The following is an 18,246-nucleotide window of genomic DNA, read 5'->3' as shown; positions in this document are numbered from 1 at the left end:
TTTATCAATATCAGCAAAGTGATCACCACAGCTAATGTAGATGAAGCTGAGATACAGTGAGCTTCAGGCACACCTATAACACTTTTTCGAAGGAAATACGGGGAAAAAATCGACGACAAGCTGGCACGGAATGCCACTTCACAGATGTAAACAAGCCGTCAGCCATGGGCACTGCAGACTCCGCCGAACAATGGCCAGTCGCTGGCGCAGCGCACAGCCTCATGGGAAGCGCCATGTGACTGACTTGTTTTGGCGGGGTAGGGGGGAGTGTTTTAAAACTCCCTGTTGAGAAGTTTCACAAGAGAACAAGATATTGAAGCGGAGTAAAATCGCGTCATGTCGCCTTTATCCTCCCGCAGCTAGCCAACGAAGTGAAACGAAGGAATGCTGCTGTATTGCCCCAATACATTAGAGCAAGTATCCAGGGCTTATCAGTTGATCAGCTTATCAATTTTTAGGGCTGATAAAACCTGTTTGACCTGTTCAAAACTCCCATGTGGGTTTATTTTCGTTTACAGTGTAGCGTCGCCTGCACTGAGACGACGCTATCATGAAAAGCGCCGGCAGAGGCGAGCAAATGCTTCGTCTGCTTCTCGTTCCAATGGGCCGCCGAAACTCGAGATTACGCAACTTCCAATACTAAACATGTAGTATGACAGCTTACATGGTGCCACACTGTCTCGGCACGCCCACTCTTTGTACACGCGGCAGATGTGCCTCTAAAGCAGGGTGCGCGAATGCGTATGCGCTCAGCTGCGCTTACAGCCATACGCAGCCATGGCCGAGACGCGCGCCAATTCACCCCCCCACCCCCCTACCCCTCGTACGCGCTTGATCGCGTTACCGTGAGCTCACTCTCCTGCCCCCTTTCTCTTTGTTCACACGGGAAGGTGGCACTCGTCAACCCACTATCTTTCTTGTCTCACCCTCGCACAATTTCACTCGCACCTAAAGCACAAAGTGCGCGGGTTGTGATAGGGTCTTATCGCACTTGGACTGTATACAGAACATGATGCAACTCCACTTCTGCGGTCACGCTGTACGCGATTCGAGAGGTGCGTTTGCAAGCAGCTGGTTGTAATTCAACCATTTGACCATCTGCATCCACGGAAGTTTCCATTCATTGTCTGGGGAACCTTTGCGGCAGAAGCAAAATTCCGTTATATTGAAATCGCATACAAACACACTTCGGTAAATTGAGGTTCTAAAAACATAGTGTTCTATGGACAAGAGGTTATGAAAAGTTAAATACTTCATTATATTGAGAATTTCGTTATATTGAAGTTCGCTATATCGAGGTTTGACTTTCTGTTCTTATATGACAGTGCCATTGAATACTTAAGCGTTCATAGAAAAGGTTGCAGTTTTTTAGAAACAGAAAATGAGATGTTAAAGTTTCAGCACATATGGCCATAATTGCAGCTGTTGACATGTCATACTTATGTATGTCATACTTAGTACATACCATAGTTGACACAAGTCATGCTTAGTTGCCAAACAGTCATTTAATTGCAATTGCAATGCCATGGATGAACTGTAGCACTCTTTTATGGAGTGTACGGCATGCATTTAAGAATGAGGAGTCTTAATAACATGCCATCTGCCGTCCTATGAGTACTCTATGTACTATGCACTAGTGCTTTGGTAAGTGGAAGGCTCCAAGTTTCTTTAACAAGAAGTGGTGTATCTGTTTCTGATCCACTGGTCTAGGACTAGTGGCTCCTCATATGTGGCTGGCTGGGGGTAGCATGAGGTGATCTGCTCCAAGCTCAAGGCACCAAGGTGGAGCATGTTACAACTTATCACAACGATAAACCTGCCCAAAGCAGTCCAACTTGCATATTGGGCCAACTGATATATTAGTGAAGAACATCAGAATGGATACAACAGAGGGTCAAAGAACAAATACAGTAGAACCTCGTTCATACATTTTGGGAAAAAAACGCGAGAAAGAACGTACTAACTGAGAAAACGTACGATCTGAAGTAACTAAAAAATTTGACACTCAACTATTGTTGACATCTACATAATGCAAAGCGGCGCGCTTATCTTGCGGCACAAGATGCCGACGCGTGTCGAGCTGGTGGTGCTCCTCGTATACAGTAACCTTGTATCAACGAGGTTACTGTATAATGTACGACAGTAAAGATCTGCACTGCAGCTCTTCAGCAACCACATAGTATACATATCATGATGCACAGAAATGGTCCCGTTCATTTCCCTCATGCAGAAGGAGGAGCAAATTCAAGTGCTGAACCAAAAGCTGCAGGAGCGACAGCGGCTGGCCCACCAGACTGCTCTGCCTGCTAGCGGCGAGAGGGTGCGCATTGCACTGCCTCCCACCTATGCAGATGGCCTGCTGGCCCCCAAGGAGCCTGTGGCCATTGACCCCGTCTCCGATTCTGGCTTTGTCACGGGCACCTCCCTGGTTGGCCGTGGCTCACGCCTCTCCCGTTCCGACTTTGAATTCTCCGAGTCATACCTTTAATCTGTGACATACCATCAGGTTGCACAATGCCTGGCATGGCCATTAGAGTTTGCCATTCAGTATGAGGCCCAGAATGGCTAATGTACAAACTTTCATAATGGATTTCTTTGCATGGGAGATACTTTGAAGGGGATGAGCAGCAGATGTGGTTTAGACTTTGGTTATGTAATTATCAACCCTCAAGTTCCCTCTGTCTGATGCCACAGTTAAGGAAGAAGGGGTTGATTTCAGGGCAGTCTTTCCCCCTTCCATGAGGTTAGTGCTGGTGTGCTTTGGTGACTTATTTCTGCTTGGCCCATTCTCGTGGCATCCTATTAAGTAAGGAGACTTAAAGAATGGATCTTGCAGACTACAGTGCTTGAGGCACTTGCCTTGCAATATAAGAGGTGGCAAAAATAGTGGAACAGGAGACAACAGCAGGGTGCTAAAGTATTGAGTTCATTTTATCGAAAGAAAAAGAATAACTTGCGTAAAGGATATGTATATGTGCCTATCCTATGGACTGACCTGACTGCACTGCACACATTTCCTTTTGCTTCATACTGAGTTGTGCCTTTTCTGCCAAGGTTTGAAATACTCATTGCCACCAGTGGTTTTGGTTGTCACTGGTGACATGCATTTTTTTTTTAAATTTACGCTCACAAAATGTATTATTCTAATATTTCAGTGCACATTGAACACTGCAATTCCTTTGTACTCTCCTTCACATCAGCAATCTTTAGAATTATGTTAGAATCGGGTAAATATCGCAATCAGACATTGTGAGCTACTTTTATTGCTTGAAAATCTTAGGGCAGGCCAAAAATATGCGGGAGGTGATGACTGTTCAACAGGAGCTGACGTCTGTTCAACGTCATCTCTCGCCGAGACAGATGCGGCCACTAAAGGAGTGGCTATTGGGGTCACCATGGGGGTCAGGCACGTGCGTGCTGACTGGTCAAGTTCGAATTATCTCGTGAAGGCCAATTTTAGAATCGAAATAAGGAAAGCTTGGTCCCACAGAAATGCATGGGCGCCAGCCGGAACCTTCAGTCACGATCAATTTAACCAAAAAATGTAATTAACCAGAGTCATAATAACGGAACTCAACAATAAGCTTTTCCATACAGGCAGTAATGGTTCTTCAATACTTACTGTAAAAAACTAATAATACTGAGCAAATTTTGTGTCTGGCTTGATACCACCAAGATTAAACTTTTTTTTTTCACCTCACCACAAAAGCAAGGATGAGCAGTGGAACAGGAGGAATGTTTAGCAGGTTTGCTTTTCAAGTAACTAATACCCCTGACACACGGGCAAAACTAAAGTCCTTTCCAGTAAACCCCTTTCGCTACTCTGAAGGACCCTTTGCAGAAAGGAGTTGCGCCGGTGACACACGGCACCGCACTGAACTTCTTTAGGTAGTTCCTCAGATGAACGCCGCAAGAAAAATAGCGCTGGCTGTTAAAGCCGCAAGAGAGAAAACATTCTTAAAAAGCTGCGTATTTAATTACACTTAGCTACTGTAAAACCTAAAAATATATTTTTTTCATTGTTGATGGCTAATAATGCTTATAGCCGTTTATTTTATTCGCGTTTTTGCGTTGTTAGCAGCCGTTTAACTTGGTCCAGCAACTATGTGCAGCCGGTGTTTTGCTGTGCGTGCTGTTTATTCTGGTGATGCCCACGTTTCTGTCGTCCTTTTTCACGTCTTTGTCGTCCCTTCCTTTGTGCGCGCAGGCGTAACGCGTTTTATTCAATATGTTATTCCAACAACGGTGGTTTCTTCTGGGTATTTCCTGCGGGCGCTGATTGTGCAGTCTCCATCTCGCGACGTGAACACACCACATGCGCGCAGCAAACAACGACAACACTGCCGGAATACAACATGGCGGCACTAGCGACGTTATGCGAGCGTTTGAGAGTATAGCTAGAGGAAATCTTCACTATTCGACAAATTGTATTACCGCTAACAATTAAAACATTTTCGCAAGGTAAAAAAAATACCTATAGGCACCGTAGTTGTGTGGCAGGTTTCCTTCTATTGGCGAGTTGTGCACGCTGTGTGCGAGAGTAACTCCTTTTCCGCTCGAAAAGTAGTTGCGCGATCTCCTTTCCCAAAAAGGAACTTTGCCGTAAAGGAGATACTCCTTTGTCGTGTGTCACTGCACCTGAACGCCTTTCCAGTAGATGTCCCCTTACCTGAAGGACTTGAGAGTGCCCGTGTGTCAGGGGTATAAGTCAAATGTACAGAAGGCAGTCAGAACAAGAAGGTAGAATGTACAGTTAAACATCATCACCCAGCAAAAACAGTTCCTGTGGAGCTCTGTAGCATTCTTTTGTGTCATGTTTCATTCTTTTTTGTTCTTTTTTTTAGATCATTCTTACTCTATTTACTAACTCTCTACTAGTCAGTGCATAATTGTAGTTTAGTCTCGCCTACTGCAAAGCATGCAGCACAATCCAATTGTATCAGAACATGCTCACATTTCAACAGCAAGAAGCAGAACTTACAAAAGCTACTCTAGATCTTTCAAGCAAGGCTCAAAAGCTACAGACCTTGCCAAAGAAAGGCTCTTCTCAATAGTCTTACACAACACATATGTGTTTGTGCTGGTGCTTGGTGGCTGCCATTCAAGACAGCTGCTTCCACCCATTCCTTCCAAGCTCCTTATTGGTGCTCTCACCACATGGTGGTGTTAGCACACCATCCTACTGGAATTTCAGAGGTTACCCAAAAGTTCGAGTCCCCTCTTTTCAAACAACTCGGAAACTGGCCATTTACTTGCTTGAGGCAGAAAACAAGATAGAAATATGATAACCTGAGCACTGGCCACCAAGTGAATCCCATAACAACAAGCACTCACTTGTACTCATTCTTTATTCTTTCCACACCACCTGCACCATCTCATCTGCACATGGTGTTGAAATACTGAACATTATGATATAATGAATAGAGAAGACATTTGTCTGTTAGTCTGTAATTAAGTGCTTTTCGCATCATTACGTTCCACGCTTGAACATTTTATACAATTGGCACCGCAAATTGGCATTGCATACTGGCGTTGGATAGTCAGTCCTCTGTCCATTTATCTCCACTGCGCCTGCTATGCATGAGTATTCTTTCTGTCTTGTGCTGAAACGCACTTCCTCCATCAGGTAATGAACAGTGACCACTCATCAACGCTAGATGTTGATAACATGCTAGGAAAGGTACATGTATCTCAACATCTGCAGCCGTATAGCTTGCACAAGTACTATCTGCCTCCCAGTGCCATGGGGACTGGTAACAGAATAACAAATTAGGTTTCTGCTGTTTACATTTATCACATGTCTCCCCTTTTCATACACCATTCATAACAGGAACTGCCGTGTCATATAATTTGAGTTCATAGGTTCAATTGTTAGAATGTGGCTGTTCCTCAGTGATGGCTCACTTGTCAACCTGACTTTTTTTTTTCTTCTTTCTTTTGCAGGGAATTTTTTAAAAAGAAAAAAAAAGTTTTTTGTAAGGTTTGAGCAAAGCCAACTAGGCATTATTCATGGTGGGCCCACCTGTCCACCAGGCACCTCATTGTACCATAGAGGCATTTGAATTCAAAATCACATTTATTAACAAATGTGTTGAATGCCTGCTGTTGCAAGATGAAGTCTATCTTGTGACTTACTATTTGTTCGCTTTGGTTATGTAAACTTGAAGACCGGTGTCCTAGCTAGCTGCATTGTCTTCCCTTGGTGCAGGGACAGTGCCCACAGCTGGGTTGCTTCAGATTGCACCTGTATCTCTTAGTGCTGTGTTCTCTTCCAAAAGAGCCGTATAAGTTGTAACAGGCACCCTTATGTGTTCAAAGTAAAAGCAGTGTGAACCCACACTACTGCAGCATAGGCTTCTGACATGTACATGATACATGGTTATGTGTACAGGCGCAGCCACTGCTAGTGGGAACACACGAGCCCTTGGCAGCACTCTGCAGAGTGCCACGCCACCACCGGCGCCTCGTGAAATCTTGCAGCACAGACGCAATTAAAGCGATAGACGGAGCACCCGGCATATTGTCTGCTATGGTTCCTCTACTTCTCTACCTTTGCTGTGCGTGCATTGGTATCTATATATATGTTGTGCACACTAGCAGCTCTGAGTATTCATGAAAGTGCTTCCAGAGCCAAATGTACGCATGCTGATGCAGGTGCTACAGAGTTTGGAATGTGAATAACAATTCCATGCAGTTTTCATTTGCAAAGGGTCACTTTAAAACTCTGTGCTTTGAATTTATTCAAAAATAAATAGAAATGATCACTTTCCAAGAACTCTGGCTGGCACCATGGCAAATCCACTTGGGCGACCATCAGAGCAGCCATCCAGCTATACGAACAGCTGCAGGGTAAACAGCTGGGCGGTATTCTTGGATGATCACTTTTGTGGATATTTTACTTTAGCACGATTTTGAGCGACTTGGCGCCAGAAGTGTCCGCGTATAGGCCGACACCGTTTCTAGTGCTTCACACAGTCGCACAGTACCAAGAGCGCTGTCGGCTGTATACTTCGACGTGTGCAGTGCTGAGTCTCGCAGAATCTCCAAAATCCGTGAGAGTAATTGCCTGAGAATACCGCTCCTGTAGACCAATGCATCCAGCTTGTGTTGCTTGAGCCCATGATGCAATTAGCACTAAGTTGCATTTTTCTCAATGACAATCGTGCAGTAATACAGTGTGGCAGGAAACAGTGAAGTATTCCAGAAGTGACACACCCAGTTTGTGTATTCCAGGTGAACAACAGCAACTAGCGCTTCATACTTGGTCGCATCACCCTTGGCAATAGCCGCAGCAGCCATTCTTGAGGCAGAGAGCTGTAGAGAGCATCCACTGCTGACGCGCCTTGCTTAAGATGCTCCTATTCAGCTTGGGCATCCTGCCAAAAGTTGTCTGCTGACAGTCCGTGTGAGCATTGGCGCAAAAGAACAGCTTTGACCATGGTACAAATATTTTTGATAATATTAAAGTCTTGCTATTGGGGCGACCAGTTTCTTGGAAGTGTGCACTGGTGACCAATCATGTTGAAAAACGAAGGCAGTCTTGGCCAACTGCAGATGCTTGAGGTGGGGAATGGCCACATCCTTCAATATTTCGCAGTACTTGTCAGGTCTAAACTTTCTCTCAGTCCATGCAAGGGGTCCCAGGCACATTCCCCAGAGACTTAGACCATTCCTCCACTGGATGCTACCCTTTGTAGGAACTCTGGATTGTATCTAGGAGAAACGTGACCAAACAGAAAAAGAATGTGAGGATTTCAAGGTTGTGAATTGGAAATCTGGTATAAGGTGCAGGTATAAGCTACGTTACTGTGTCACATTACAACTAACTCTGCTCACACCCAGGTTTGGTTGTTCAGACTGGACGATCCACTTCCCGGCTTTGTGTTTTATATGGTGAGAATGGTGACGTAGAACACTTCATCTGGTTATGTCCGCAGTTTGACATGGAAAGAAACCAGTTGCTTCACAGCCTACAATGGAGAGGTCGTACACATGCAGGCTATGAAGATGTAGTGTTCCGTGAAAAAGGCCCGCAGGAATCAGTAAGAGCCTGCGACTGTAAAGTACCTGTCATCACGACACGGAGTTTGTCAACACCTGTTAATACGTCTTCACTAACAACATGCGAGATGCCCAGATGGAACAATTATCGGCCAAGCATGCCATGCTGAACCCCATCTGCTACAACACCACCACCAAGCTGAGGTGTTTCTGAATATGTGAATTTCTGCCCGCTTGATTAAATTGCACTGCATATGAAGGCTAACAATTTCATTCTATTCCAGATTACACATTTTGAATAAGGAAGCGTGCCGATGCAAAGAGACAAAGAGATATAGGCATGCGGTTCAATTGGAAGCCTCTTAGAACATACGGCACATGCAAGTAACAACCTAGCTCGAGATACGCTTAAAATGTTTCACTGGAAACTTGTTCTAAACAGCCTTGTTGTTCCCATATAGCTTACCAAGTTTTGTGAGGTCGCCAAATCCGGGCTTTTTCGTCCCACATTTGTCGTAAACTGCACTCATCCATAAACTCGAAAAGTTTCTGTTCTTTAGTTGTTCATGCTGAATGCTGTTAGGTGAACTGCAACAGCTTTACTTTGTTTGAGGTGCAAGAAAGGGGCTTCCGGGCTGTGATTCCGCTCTTGAGACTCACCTCAAACAGGCGATGCTTGACTGTTGTTTAGGCGGCCAGACCAAGGGTTTCTTTCACTTCCTGTGCAGAAGCACCTGGCTTCGCTGCCGCAGTCGCTGCATAGTCGCCACGATGCAAAGATCTTCTTTGTCGGTTGCCACCCGAGGCCGTGGAGCACGGGAGCATCCTTGATTCGCCGCTCAGATTTGAATGCTTTAACAATCCTATTAGTGGTTTTCAGGGGTCTTCCTGTGGCTTCTGAAATTGCTCGCTGTAAGCATCCTCTGAAAGACACCTCCACAATTCCCCAGCGTTCATCCTCTGGCATTGCGTAGCAACATGCTACAAAGAAATGAACTGGCATAAAAACATGGCAGTTCTTTATAAAGAGTCATGGAGAACAGGACCATATCAAAAGTTGGCATCATTCTAATTGCGCTAGTCTGTCTTTCAGTATTTTCCATAAACCTACTGACGTTGTGAAGGGGTAGTGTGTTCTAGCTCTTCTTTATTCTCGACACTGAAGATGTAGCTGCGCTTCTTATCGCCCTTGCATCAAGAAGAATGCAGCCACGTTCACAATCTAGCTTTTAGGCTGGATTTACATGATGGGACGGATTGCCGATTTATTCCAAGGATGACCATGACATAGTTCAGCTGCAACAACTGACGCAGGTAGCACCTCGTCTCTGGTGTTTTTGAGTGTGGCATTATTCGGCAGCACTGAGCTACGTCATGCTCATCTGTTCGCTGCACCGACAATCCATCCTGTATGAATCCCACTTTAGTCACAAAACTTCATTGCCGTTGACAACATGGCAATGCAAACATTGAAGCAGTGCGAGCGGGAGTGGTGGAGGGAGGAGCTGTAGCAGAGAATGCACCAGGCCCTCTGCCCATTGCCTTGATTGTACCTGCACAGCAACAGTTCATGAGGTGCCAATGGTGGCGCTCTGCATAGCACTGCCACGGGCTCCCTTGTTCCCTCTGGCTGTAGCCGCACCTGTACATGGTCATGTACCATCTTCAAAAGTGCAAACATTAAATAATGAGCACCAAAGCAGCTGACACCATAGTATTTAGTGAGTTGCCCACCCATTTAAGGTGTTTTTAAGAAGGCCTGTGACACGAAATTGGTTCTTACATTCAAAGTGTGTTACAAAACAAAAATTTGAATCCATGGGAAAATCCTGGATGGTTTATAAAAGCAGCACCATTGTGGAACATATGGAGGGTTCTTTTTTTATCCTTTTACCAGTAATACGTTATGCCAGGATAGTTTCTGAAATAGCTAGTTGTGTTCTCAATACACTGCGTGTAAAACAACTGCCTTAGTTTCCACACAAATAATTTCTCTAGCTTGAGGCACAATTTAAACAGTTATGGACACAATAAAAATGATTTTAAAATATTGTTTAATTCTTGTCTGCTCTGCTGTTGTGTTTTTTGTGATACTAAGGCTGCAAATATGCCTTAAAGGTTATTTTTAAACATATAGGACTAACTGTAGCCTAAAGCTGATACCTACTATCTGAAGTGATAAATAGTGTGACACACAAATCACATGTAAAGACAAAGGACAAGTGTTTGCTATGTGTAAGGTGTGTTGCACTATTCATAATTTCAGATATGTCACAACTAGGCTCATGGCAAATCTTTTTAAATATTTTATTTGCCTTACTTAGCAGCACGTGCATAGCAGGAACAAGTGAGCTGAAAAACATGTCTTGCACAAGGAAGGTGCATCACTGTGCAATCCATTTATAACAGTCTAATCACAAAATTAAAAAATGCAGTCACTACCAGTCGCAACACATCCTGACTGACGTCAACAATAAACAACATCCAGTCATAGAAACACTTCTGATATTGTAGCTTTTCTCTGTATTTTGTCTAATCTAGGAAGTAGCTCCTGGTGATCTTTGTGTTTGTGATATGCCTTGCCACACTTGTCATACTTGAGATCTTCCTTAGCTCCGAGTGCCAACCAGGATTTTAACTTTTTGTAAGAGAAAAATAGGGCACAAGACCCAAATGGTGGTGTTCTTAAATGACAATGTGAAAATTTAAATGTGCTATTGCTGCTTTATTTCATGCAAAGCAGTTATTGTCAGAGTACTAAAACTTCCATTGAGAAATAACTATGCACTGTCGATATAGCAGCACTTTTGTCCACATTAGTTGGCATGCACAGTGTTTCAAAAGAAAACTGCATCTTTTAAAATAGCTCAGTCCTAAAAAGTTGCATTGCAAAAAATTGTGATTGAGAAACAAAACAGTAACACTCTTGGCATTTAAACATCCGTTGAATGGAATTGTGTGTTAGGCATTGGCAAGCTAAAAAAAAAAAGTTATTTTTGTGCCTGGTTTCTACTGCAGCAGGAGAGTGACAGCAGTACTTTGAACTTATGGCATTGTACTAAATTGCGGGACATACTTAGGGCACCCTCCAGAACAGCTCCAATCCATGCCCACATCTTTTGCTAAGCGAAATTTTATTATTTGGCCAATTTTGCCAGAAAGTAGCCCAGTAATCTTATTATCACGTGCAGTTTATTTGTAGAAGATGAATACAGAATGTTATAGTAAGGCTAAGGTAACTTATCGTTATAAGTGACTTGTGGTATCGTTATAAGTGGATTGCACTGTTTACTTGTATGGCATATAGTTACAGGCTGTGCAAACTTGTTACAGCAAGCATGTGTTTACTTTGACACATGAAGTAAAGAGGAAGCAATTCAATTAATCAGATCTTTAATGTTCATACTGCTTTTAGAATGTTGGCATGTCCTAAGCAGAACAATATGTCCCCTAGCATTTGTGTTGTTTTGTTTTTGTTTCCTTCTTTTTTTAACATTTGTTCTGTTCTTTAATGTGTTTCCTAGCATTGAAACTATTCGTGGCAGAGCACATTGCCTTATTTACTTAACCATTATTTTTTAATTTTGGTTGTGGTATTATAGCATATGTTATTTATTGTGATTGTGTGGGGGCACAATTTTCATATTTATGTTTACTGTTTGCTGATGGTTTACATGCTGCTTTCTGATTTCTCAAGTTTATACACAAGTGCAGCATTGACTTTATTTTTTTCCCCAAGAGCTGTTTAAGATCAAAAACTTCAATAAAAGAGTGCTATTGCATCCACTACATACAAAACACTAGGTGTTTCTGAGAACTGTGATTTAGTTTACTCTTGCAATGTGTGGAATAAGTACATAGAAGAACCAAAGTGCATCAGCATAAAATTTCAGTTATCCTGGTAAGTCACTTTCCAATAGTATGCACTTCTAAGTGTTTTTGTGCTCAAAAACAGTCACAATCCTGCATTCTTGAAAGTTTAGGAATCATAGTTTTGTAATCTCATTGAACTGGCATTTACATGTCTGTTGCATCAAATCATTACGCACCTCGAGGCTGGCTGCACAGTTTGAACAAATGTTATTTGGATTCTGCGTTCCGTCATTTTCCATCAAGTTCATTGGGCAGCATGCCAGCTAACATTTGTTCAGCAGGCTGTGCATAATACGAGCGTTTCAACTGCAGCCTTAGCAAAGGGATTAATCATTCACATACTCGTACATATTTGAAGAAAATGGACCTTTTGAAGAAATCTTTACTGTCTGCAACCTGCCATGCTTCTCTTGTTTGTTTGTTGAATTGTTTTCTTTAATTTGTGTGCATTTGTTTGATGTTTTATCGAAAATGGTATTATGGAAGTGCACTACCAACACCTTAATATGTGGGCTAGTCAAGCAGAAACTTCAAGAGTTTCATTGAGTCTTAATATTCTGGATGGGCTAGAATGCAATCATTGTGTAAGTTCGTTCATATTTATTAATTAAGCTTCATTATTTTCAGCAGCACAGAAAATAGTATTGCAGAGGGCCTAAGTTCAAGTTCATTGTAGGCTGTTTTATCAACACATAATTGTAGGATGGCATAGTAGTCTTAACAGTTACTGCAGCAATATGTAAAATCAACAATGCTAGAAACGATAATACACTTCGTTATCCATGGTAGGTACTATTTTTTTTTGTATGTGTGTGCAGTTTGTGTGCACATTCTAGTTCCTATATTTTCATGATTTCATGTTCTTACGCGCACACACAAATGTACAGCACATGCATTACACTACTGTACTCATCAGTGAATTAAATGTCTGCATTAAATGTGAATATTGATCTAGCATGGCTGAATGAAATGTCGTGATCACATATAGATTGTATTGCCTTGGGAAACCGAGATGTTCAGTACTTGTGCATTTGTACATGCACAATTTGCATATAACGCATGTGAACATGAACAACACATGGTAACACTGCTGAGAAATAATTGAGCTGCGAAACACTCTAAAGAACTTTCAAAAACACCTTTGCTATGAAGGGCCACTGCCTCTGGAATCTCCTCCCACTATAATATTTCCAAAGTATTTTACATTACAGTGTTGAGAAGAGCCAAAGTTTCCTTCCTAACATGCGGTAGAAATCCTTTGACTTCTATTTAGTCTCGCACGCCTAATTAGGATTTACTTGAAAACGGGGGTACCAGCAAAACACAAAAGACGCGCACTCAAGGAAAAGGCGTTAGACATGGACAAACGCTGGACTTTCAACAGTACTTTATTGGAATTCACATTGACGCACATAACCGCCGACACACGCGCATCTGCAACTCCTTCCAAGACGTGTGCATAGTTAACACCTCGAAAGTACATTACTGCACGAAAACAGCCGACGCATGCGCAACTTGTACTCCTACCTATCGGGTAGGTAAAAGATGATTAATAAAAAACTGACATTGATGTACGGGTCTTAGGAGGAGTAGAAGTTGCACATGCGTCGGCTGTTTTTGTGCAGTAATGTAGTTTCGAGGTTTTAACTATGCACATGTCTTGGGAGGAGTTGAAGATGTGCATGCGTTGGAGGTTATGTGCAGCAATGTGAATTCCAATAAAGTGCAATTAAAAGTCGAGTGTTCTTCTATGTCTAACGCCTTTTCCTTGTGTGCGCGTCCTTTGTGTTTCGCTGGTACCCCCTTTTTCAAGTTCATCGTGCACCAATTGGCCCAAGAGCTTGCGCTAATGTAATCAGGATTTGTCACTCAGCTGGCTTCCAAATTTTTTCAGTCATTTCCTCTCACCGCCATTTCTTTTCTTTTTTTCGCTCATTGTGGCTTCAGCTGTACCTGGTAACCAATTGGTCATGGCTGTAAAAAAAAAAAAAATCCAATGCATCTGGCCAATAGGCCATCACGTTGCATACTGTATATCCCGCCACTAGAAGGGTGGCATGGACAATGTAATTATTTTTATAATCTGTTTCATATGTATTTATTTACTTATGGGACCTCTAAAAGTCAGTCCCTGGGTTATGTTCATAGTTGCTTGATATATATGTATAAATACACAAATTTATTTTATGCATTTAAATTCCATTTACCTTTCAATGGGCAAGACACACGACTTGAGCCTGGTAGCATGTTATGTTTGAGGCCTATAGATGTTAACATAAATGCCTAGCACTACTGTTTCAAATTTAGACCACACTGTGAAGAATGCCTAGGTGGTGTTAGTAGGGCTGATGTTGTACAAGATAGTGTGATAGAAAAAATGTCATGTCGATAGAGCTTGACTGCACTTCGTGTTTTCACATTTTTATGTAAGCAATCATTTTGTTGTGCAGGGTGCTCTTTGAAAAGAGGTTTTGCTGCGATTTGCACTCTTTTTTTGTACTGATGAGGTGTCCAGCTGTGGTAAAAAAAGTGTTTAACCTCTCTGCTTGCACAAATAATTACCATGCAAATTGGGCATGTGTTACAAGGCGATTTAGTTGGCACACACTATAAGCTGCTTCAAAGCATCTGCTGCCTGTGTCATGTGCACTTACAGCTGTGGCCACTGTAAAAAAGAAACATGAAAAAATACACTTGAAACACAGAAATGCTCGCATTATCCAACTGCTGAACTGCAGTCAATAAAATTTTTTACATTGAAAAAAAAAAAAAAGAAAAATGCTGAAACTGTAGTGATTGATGGCAGCATGTTTTTCTTATTTAGGCTCTCTTCATTTTTTACTGGCTGAATTGACTAAGGTTGCCAAATTTTAAAAAAGCTGACACATCATATGATAGCAACTCTGAGACCAAAATAGGGATTGAAATTATGTAAACTCGGGGCATATCATGCATGAGTCTAGAGCAAGGCCCTATTTAGAGAATAGAAATTTAACAAAACTGTCATAAATCGGTAACAGTTTTTGCATATCAGATTTTATTTAAATGGCATGATACTGTATGCTTGAAATGATTTGTCGGGTGTAGTTCACAGAATTGTGATTTCTTATTCGTGGAGTGTAATGTTACATGAACTTAAATATATTTGAGAACTTAATTAAAAAATTTACTCGTAAGTCACTAGAATTTTAAATTTAAAATGTCATAGATTTCATTGAAACGAGTTCAATGGTTGTCTAATGATAACATTTCAGATCTAATTAGAATGGAGAGGCCTTTGCATATTCAGCTTTTTTTCATGGTGTACAGAGGTGTAATATTTTGCAGACAAAATCCTTATGATTTAAGCACCAGGCTTGCTTTGTTTGCAATGCCCGAACCTGGCAAGGGCCCCTTTGAGTGCAGGCAATGAGTGAGTAAATATTAAAAATCATTTCTATGCTGAGTGGCTTTGGAAATTTTCAGAGTATTAGGATTCACATAAGGCCATCTGTGCAAGAACATTTGTGCTTGAAAAAAAAGTCAACTTCTTTTCTAGCCATTTGAACATTCGTTAACTCTCCATATTTGTTGTCTTATTGAACAAAAAAAAACTGTCGTCCTTCAGTTTCTTTATTTTTTTATCTAAGCTTTTCTTGATTGTTGTGAATACTGCCAAACATTAGAACACAACTCTTGCTTTTTTCACGTTCACACTGCAGCGGCAAGCACATGTGCATCTCGGAATTTTAGTCGCACTAAATACAAGTTTTGGCCGTTTTCTCACTAATTTAAGCTGGTTTAGTGATAGGATGACTGTGGTCAAGATGTTGGCTTTGTTGAAATCACATTAAAGGGTCTCCTGTATAGCATTATGAATAATATTCTGTGTGCTGCCTCTTGTTTCAGTTCAGTGCATTGGCATTACAATACATCCAATCTTTGCTGTGTTCTTCCACGCTTTATTATGTATAATTGTTTTTTTCATGCACAATACACCGGAACTTTGTCAAAAGATGCATGTTTTGATACTTTATGGCAACTGTATGCTGCACCTTCTGTACCAACCATTTCAGTGCAAAATTTTGATTGTACATCTTATTATTTAAGCACTAGATGCCATAACTCAATTTGTAAGTGTTTATTTTTTTTTCTCAAGGAAATACATGGTGAATACAACATTCACTCATTGAACAACTTCTGTGGCAATATTTCTGCCAAGTGGACGAAAGTGGCTAGTCCTGTAACAATGTTTACAACCTAGTCATGAAAAAAAAAATTTTTTTGAGACTTTCAGCCACAGTGAGCTAAGAGTACAATAACCCCCTTTGCCATGCACTATGACCTCACGGATTTCTTTAAAGCTGCACACGAAGTATGTGCTGTCACACTGTGGCGAACAAATGTGCAATTTTATTCTGATTGTATGTATGCCACCTGTTTCCAGAGAGTTGCTGCATAAGGTTTCCAAAAAAGAAAACGATAGCTTTTGTACTTGTTAGGCATACAATCCCAACTGTGATGGATCATGTACTCTATCTACTAGGACACTCTCGTGCAATATGAACCTCTATGCCGTGTAGTGGAAGAGCTTCTTGTAGAGTATGTGGCTGCTGGATGGTGGAGAGAAGTAATGCAAGCTGTTATTTAATTTATTTTTTTTCGCTTGAAGGCACAGGTGCAGAGCATGACAAAGGGCGGGAAAAGTAAGTCGGGTTATGTTACAGTACACATGCACCTGTATCTAAAAATCGTCCACGATTGGCACATCTAGTGGTTCTCATTCACTAGTAGTAGTAGTAGTAGTAGCAGTGCTGTGGCACTCGTGTACTCAGTAAAAGTTTATTTGCCGCACTTATTTTGTCACATGTTCGGTTTAGATAAGCATGCGGAACAGTATACCCTGCTTAAGCATTAGGCGTAGGCTGTGAGAACACTCATGGTAGTGTACGCTGTTTCTCGTTATCAGTGCAGGTCCCTAGTGTGGAACTTGTCCACCTATCATGTAGATAACTGTGAATAGTGCACATGTACAGGTTGTTTAAAGAGACTCTCCTTGCTGGAGATATGTATCCTCTCCTACCTACACCTACTCAGAACATCTGCCTATGGCACTGTCTCTTATGTGTTTTTCTGTGCTCTACGAATTGAGGCAACAGCTTTAGATCTGTCAGGACATGTTGATTTTGATGTGAAGTTAGACCTAATTTGCATCTGTCTAGGTTCAGTGATGTGTGAACACAAACTATGCTTGTTCAACAAGTTGTGGGAATGTATTGTGTTAGTGTAGTGCACACATCAACGAAAACACATGCAGATCTTCCGTTAGCCTCTGTGGATGTGCCCTGGGCAAGAAAGCCACTTCAGCTTGCTTGGGCTTTTAAACTCGAGCTCAACAACTCTGTGTCATTGAAGAGCTAATGTTTGGTTCTTGCAGTTTCTCTTTAGTGTTCTGCATAATCTGTTTGAAGTGTAAAGATGTCACTGTTTTAAAATAAAAGCTGTTACACATAGAACTGTTCACAGCTCAGCTTATTTTATTATTATTAGTGATGGTAGTGTCCGTTATAGGGAGGCTTGAAAGTTAGCACATTAAGTAGATGTAGCATGCTGTTCAGAATGCATGTTTCAGGTTGCTTTCTTGAGTGTACAACTGTTGTGGCGATGATAGAAGAGCATTATACAAGATAAGGTCATGCACATTTATGAACAAACCATGCTAGGTTGCAAGATTTGTCAATTATGCTGCAGGTTATCACTAGATAGCTGCAAGGCTGCTGCTAAAATGTGCTAAACAGCACCTTTGACTTTAAGCACTTGTCAGTCTGGAATAAAATTGGATCATGTACCCAAGAACAATGTGCAAATATGCAATACTGCCAGGTGGCAGTGCAGGATCGCCATGGCTCACATCATGGATGGTGCGCATGCTAGTGGTGTGATGCCAGCATGCATCACCATTGTTCCATGTTATGTTCATCAGACATATTAAGATGCTCTATGGTTGATACTCTGGACAACAGATTGTTGCATGCATCTTGTGGAAGGATGCTACAGCACCAAATGTCTTGGCTGTTGCTGCTTTGTTTAATTTCTGTTCCTACAAGCCTATGTTTTGTAAAGCATGTTTCTTGTACCAGTTTTCAACAATGGTTGTGCGTGTTTTTGTGTCGCACAAACCACTCGGGCTTCTTTTGTACACTGCTCGAGTTACTAGATTCTGTCTGAAAAAATATTACATCCCTGTCCAGTCTAGCTATACGAGTGTGTCTCAAGTGTACATCACTTGTGTTTGTTCCGTAAAGTTTTGTAAGATTTGTGTACTGCCAAATATTAGATGCCAATAAATTGCATTACCATTACCATGGTATTTGTCCTGTGCAGTGCCTTTAT

The 18,246-nt window shown here is 41.7% G+C and overlaps 1 protein-coding gene across 3 annotated transcripts in view; it reads left to right on the top strand.

Moving 5' to 3' along the window:
* Positions 1–18,223, top strand: part of GABA-B-R1 (gamma-aminobutyric acid type B receptor subunit 1) — a 133,725-nt gene extending 115,502 nt beyond the window's left edge. For all 3 annotated transcript variants that reach the window (XM_055063750.1, XM_055063747.2, XM_055063746.2), the window contains exon 17: positions 2,231–18,223. In XM_055063750.1, the coding sequence (XP_054919725.1) occupies positions 2,231–2,488 (258 nt within the window). In that variant the 3' untranslated portion in view covers positions 2,489–18,223. The remainder of the gene's footprint in view (positions 1–2,230) is intronic.
* Positions 18,224–18,246: the final 23 nt, after the last annotated feature.

Source organism: Dermacentor andersoni, chromosome 1 (assembly GCF_023375885.2).
Source record: "Dermacentor andersoni chromosome 1, qqDerAnde1_hic_scaffold, whole genome shotgun sequence".
Classification (NCBI taxonomy): Eukaryota; Metazoa; Arthropoda; class Arachnida; order Ixodida; family Ixodidae; genus Dermacentor; species Dermacentor andersoni.
Note: the sequence above shows the minus strand (reverse complement) of the source record. Positions and strands in the feature narration are given on the sequence as shown.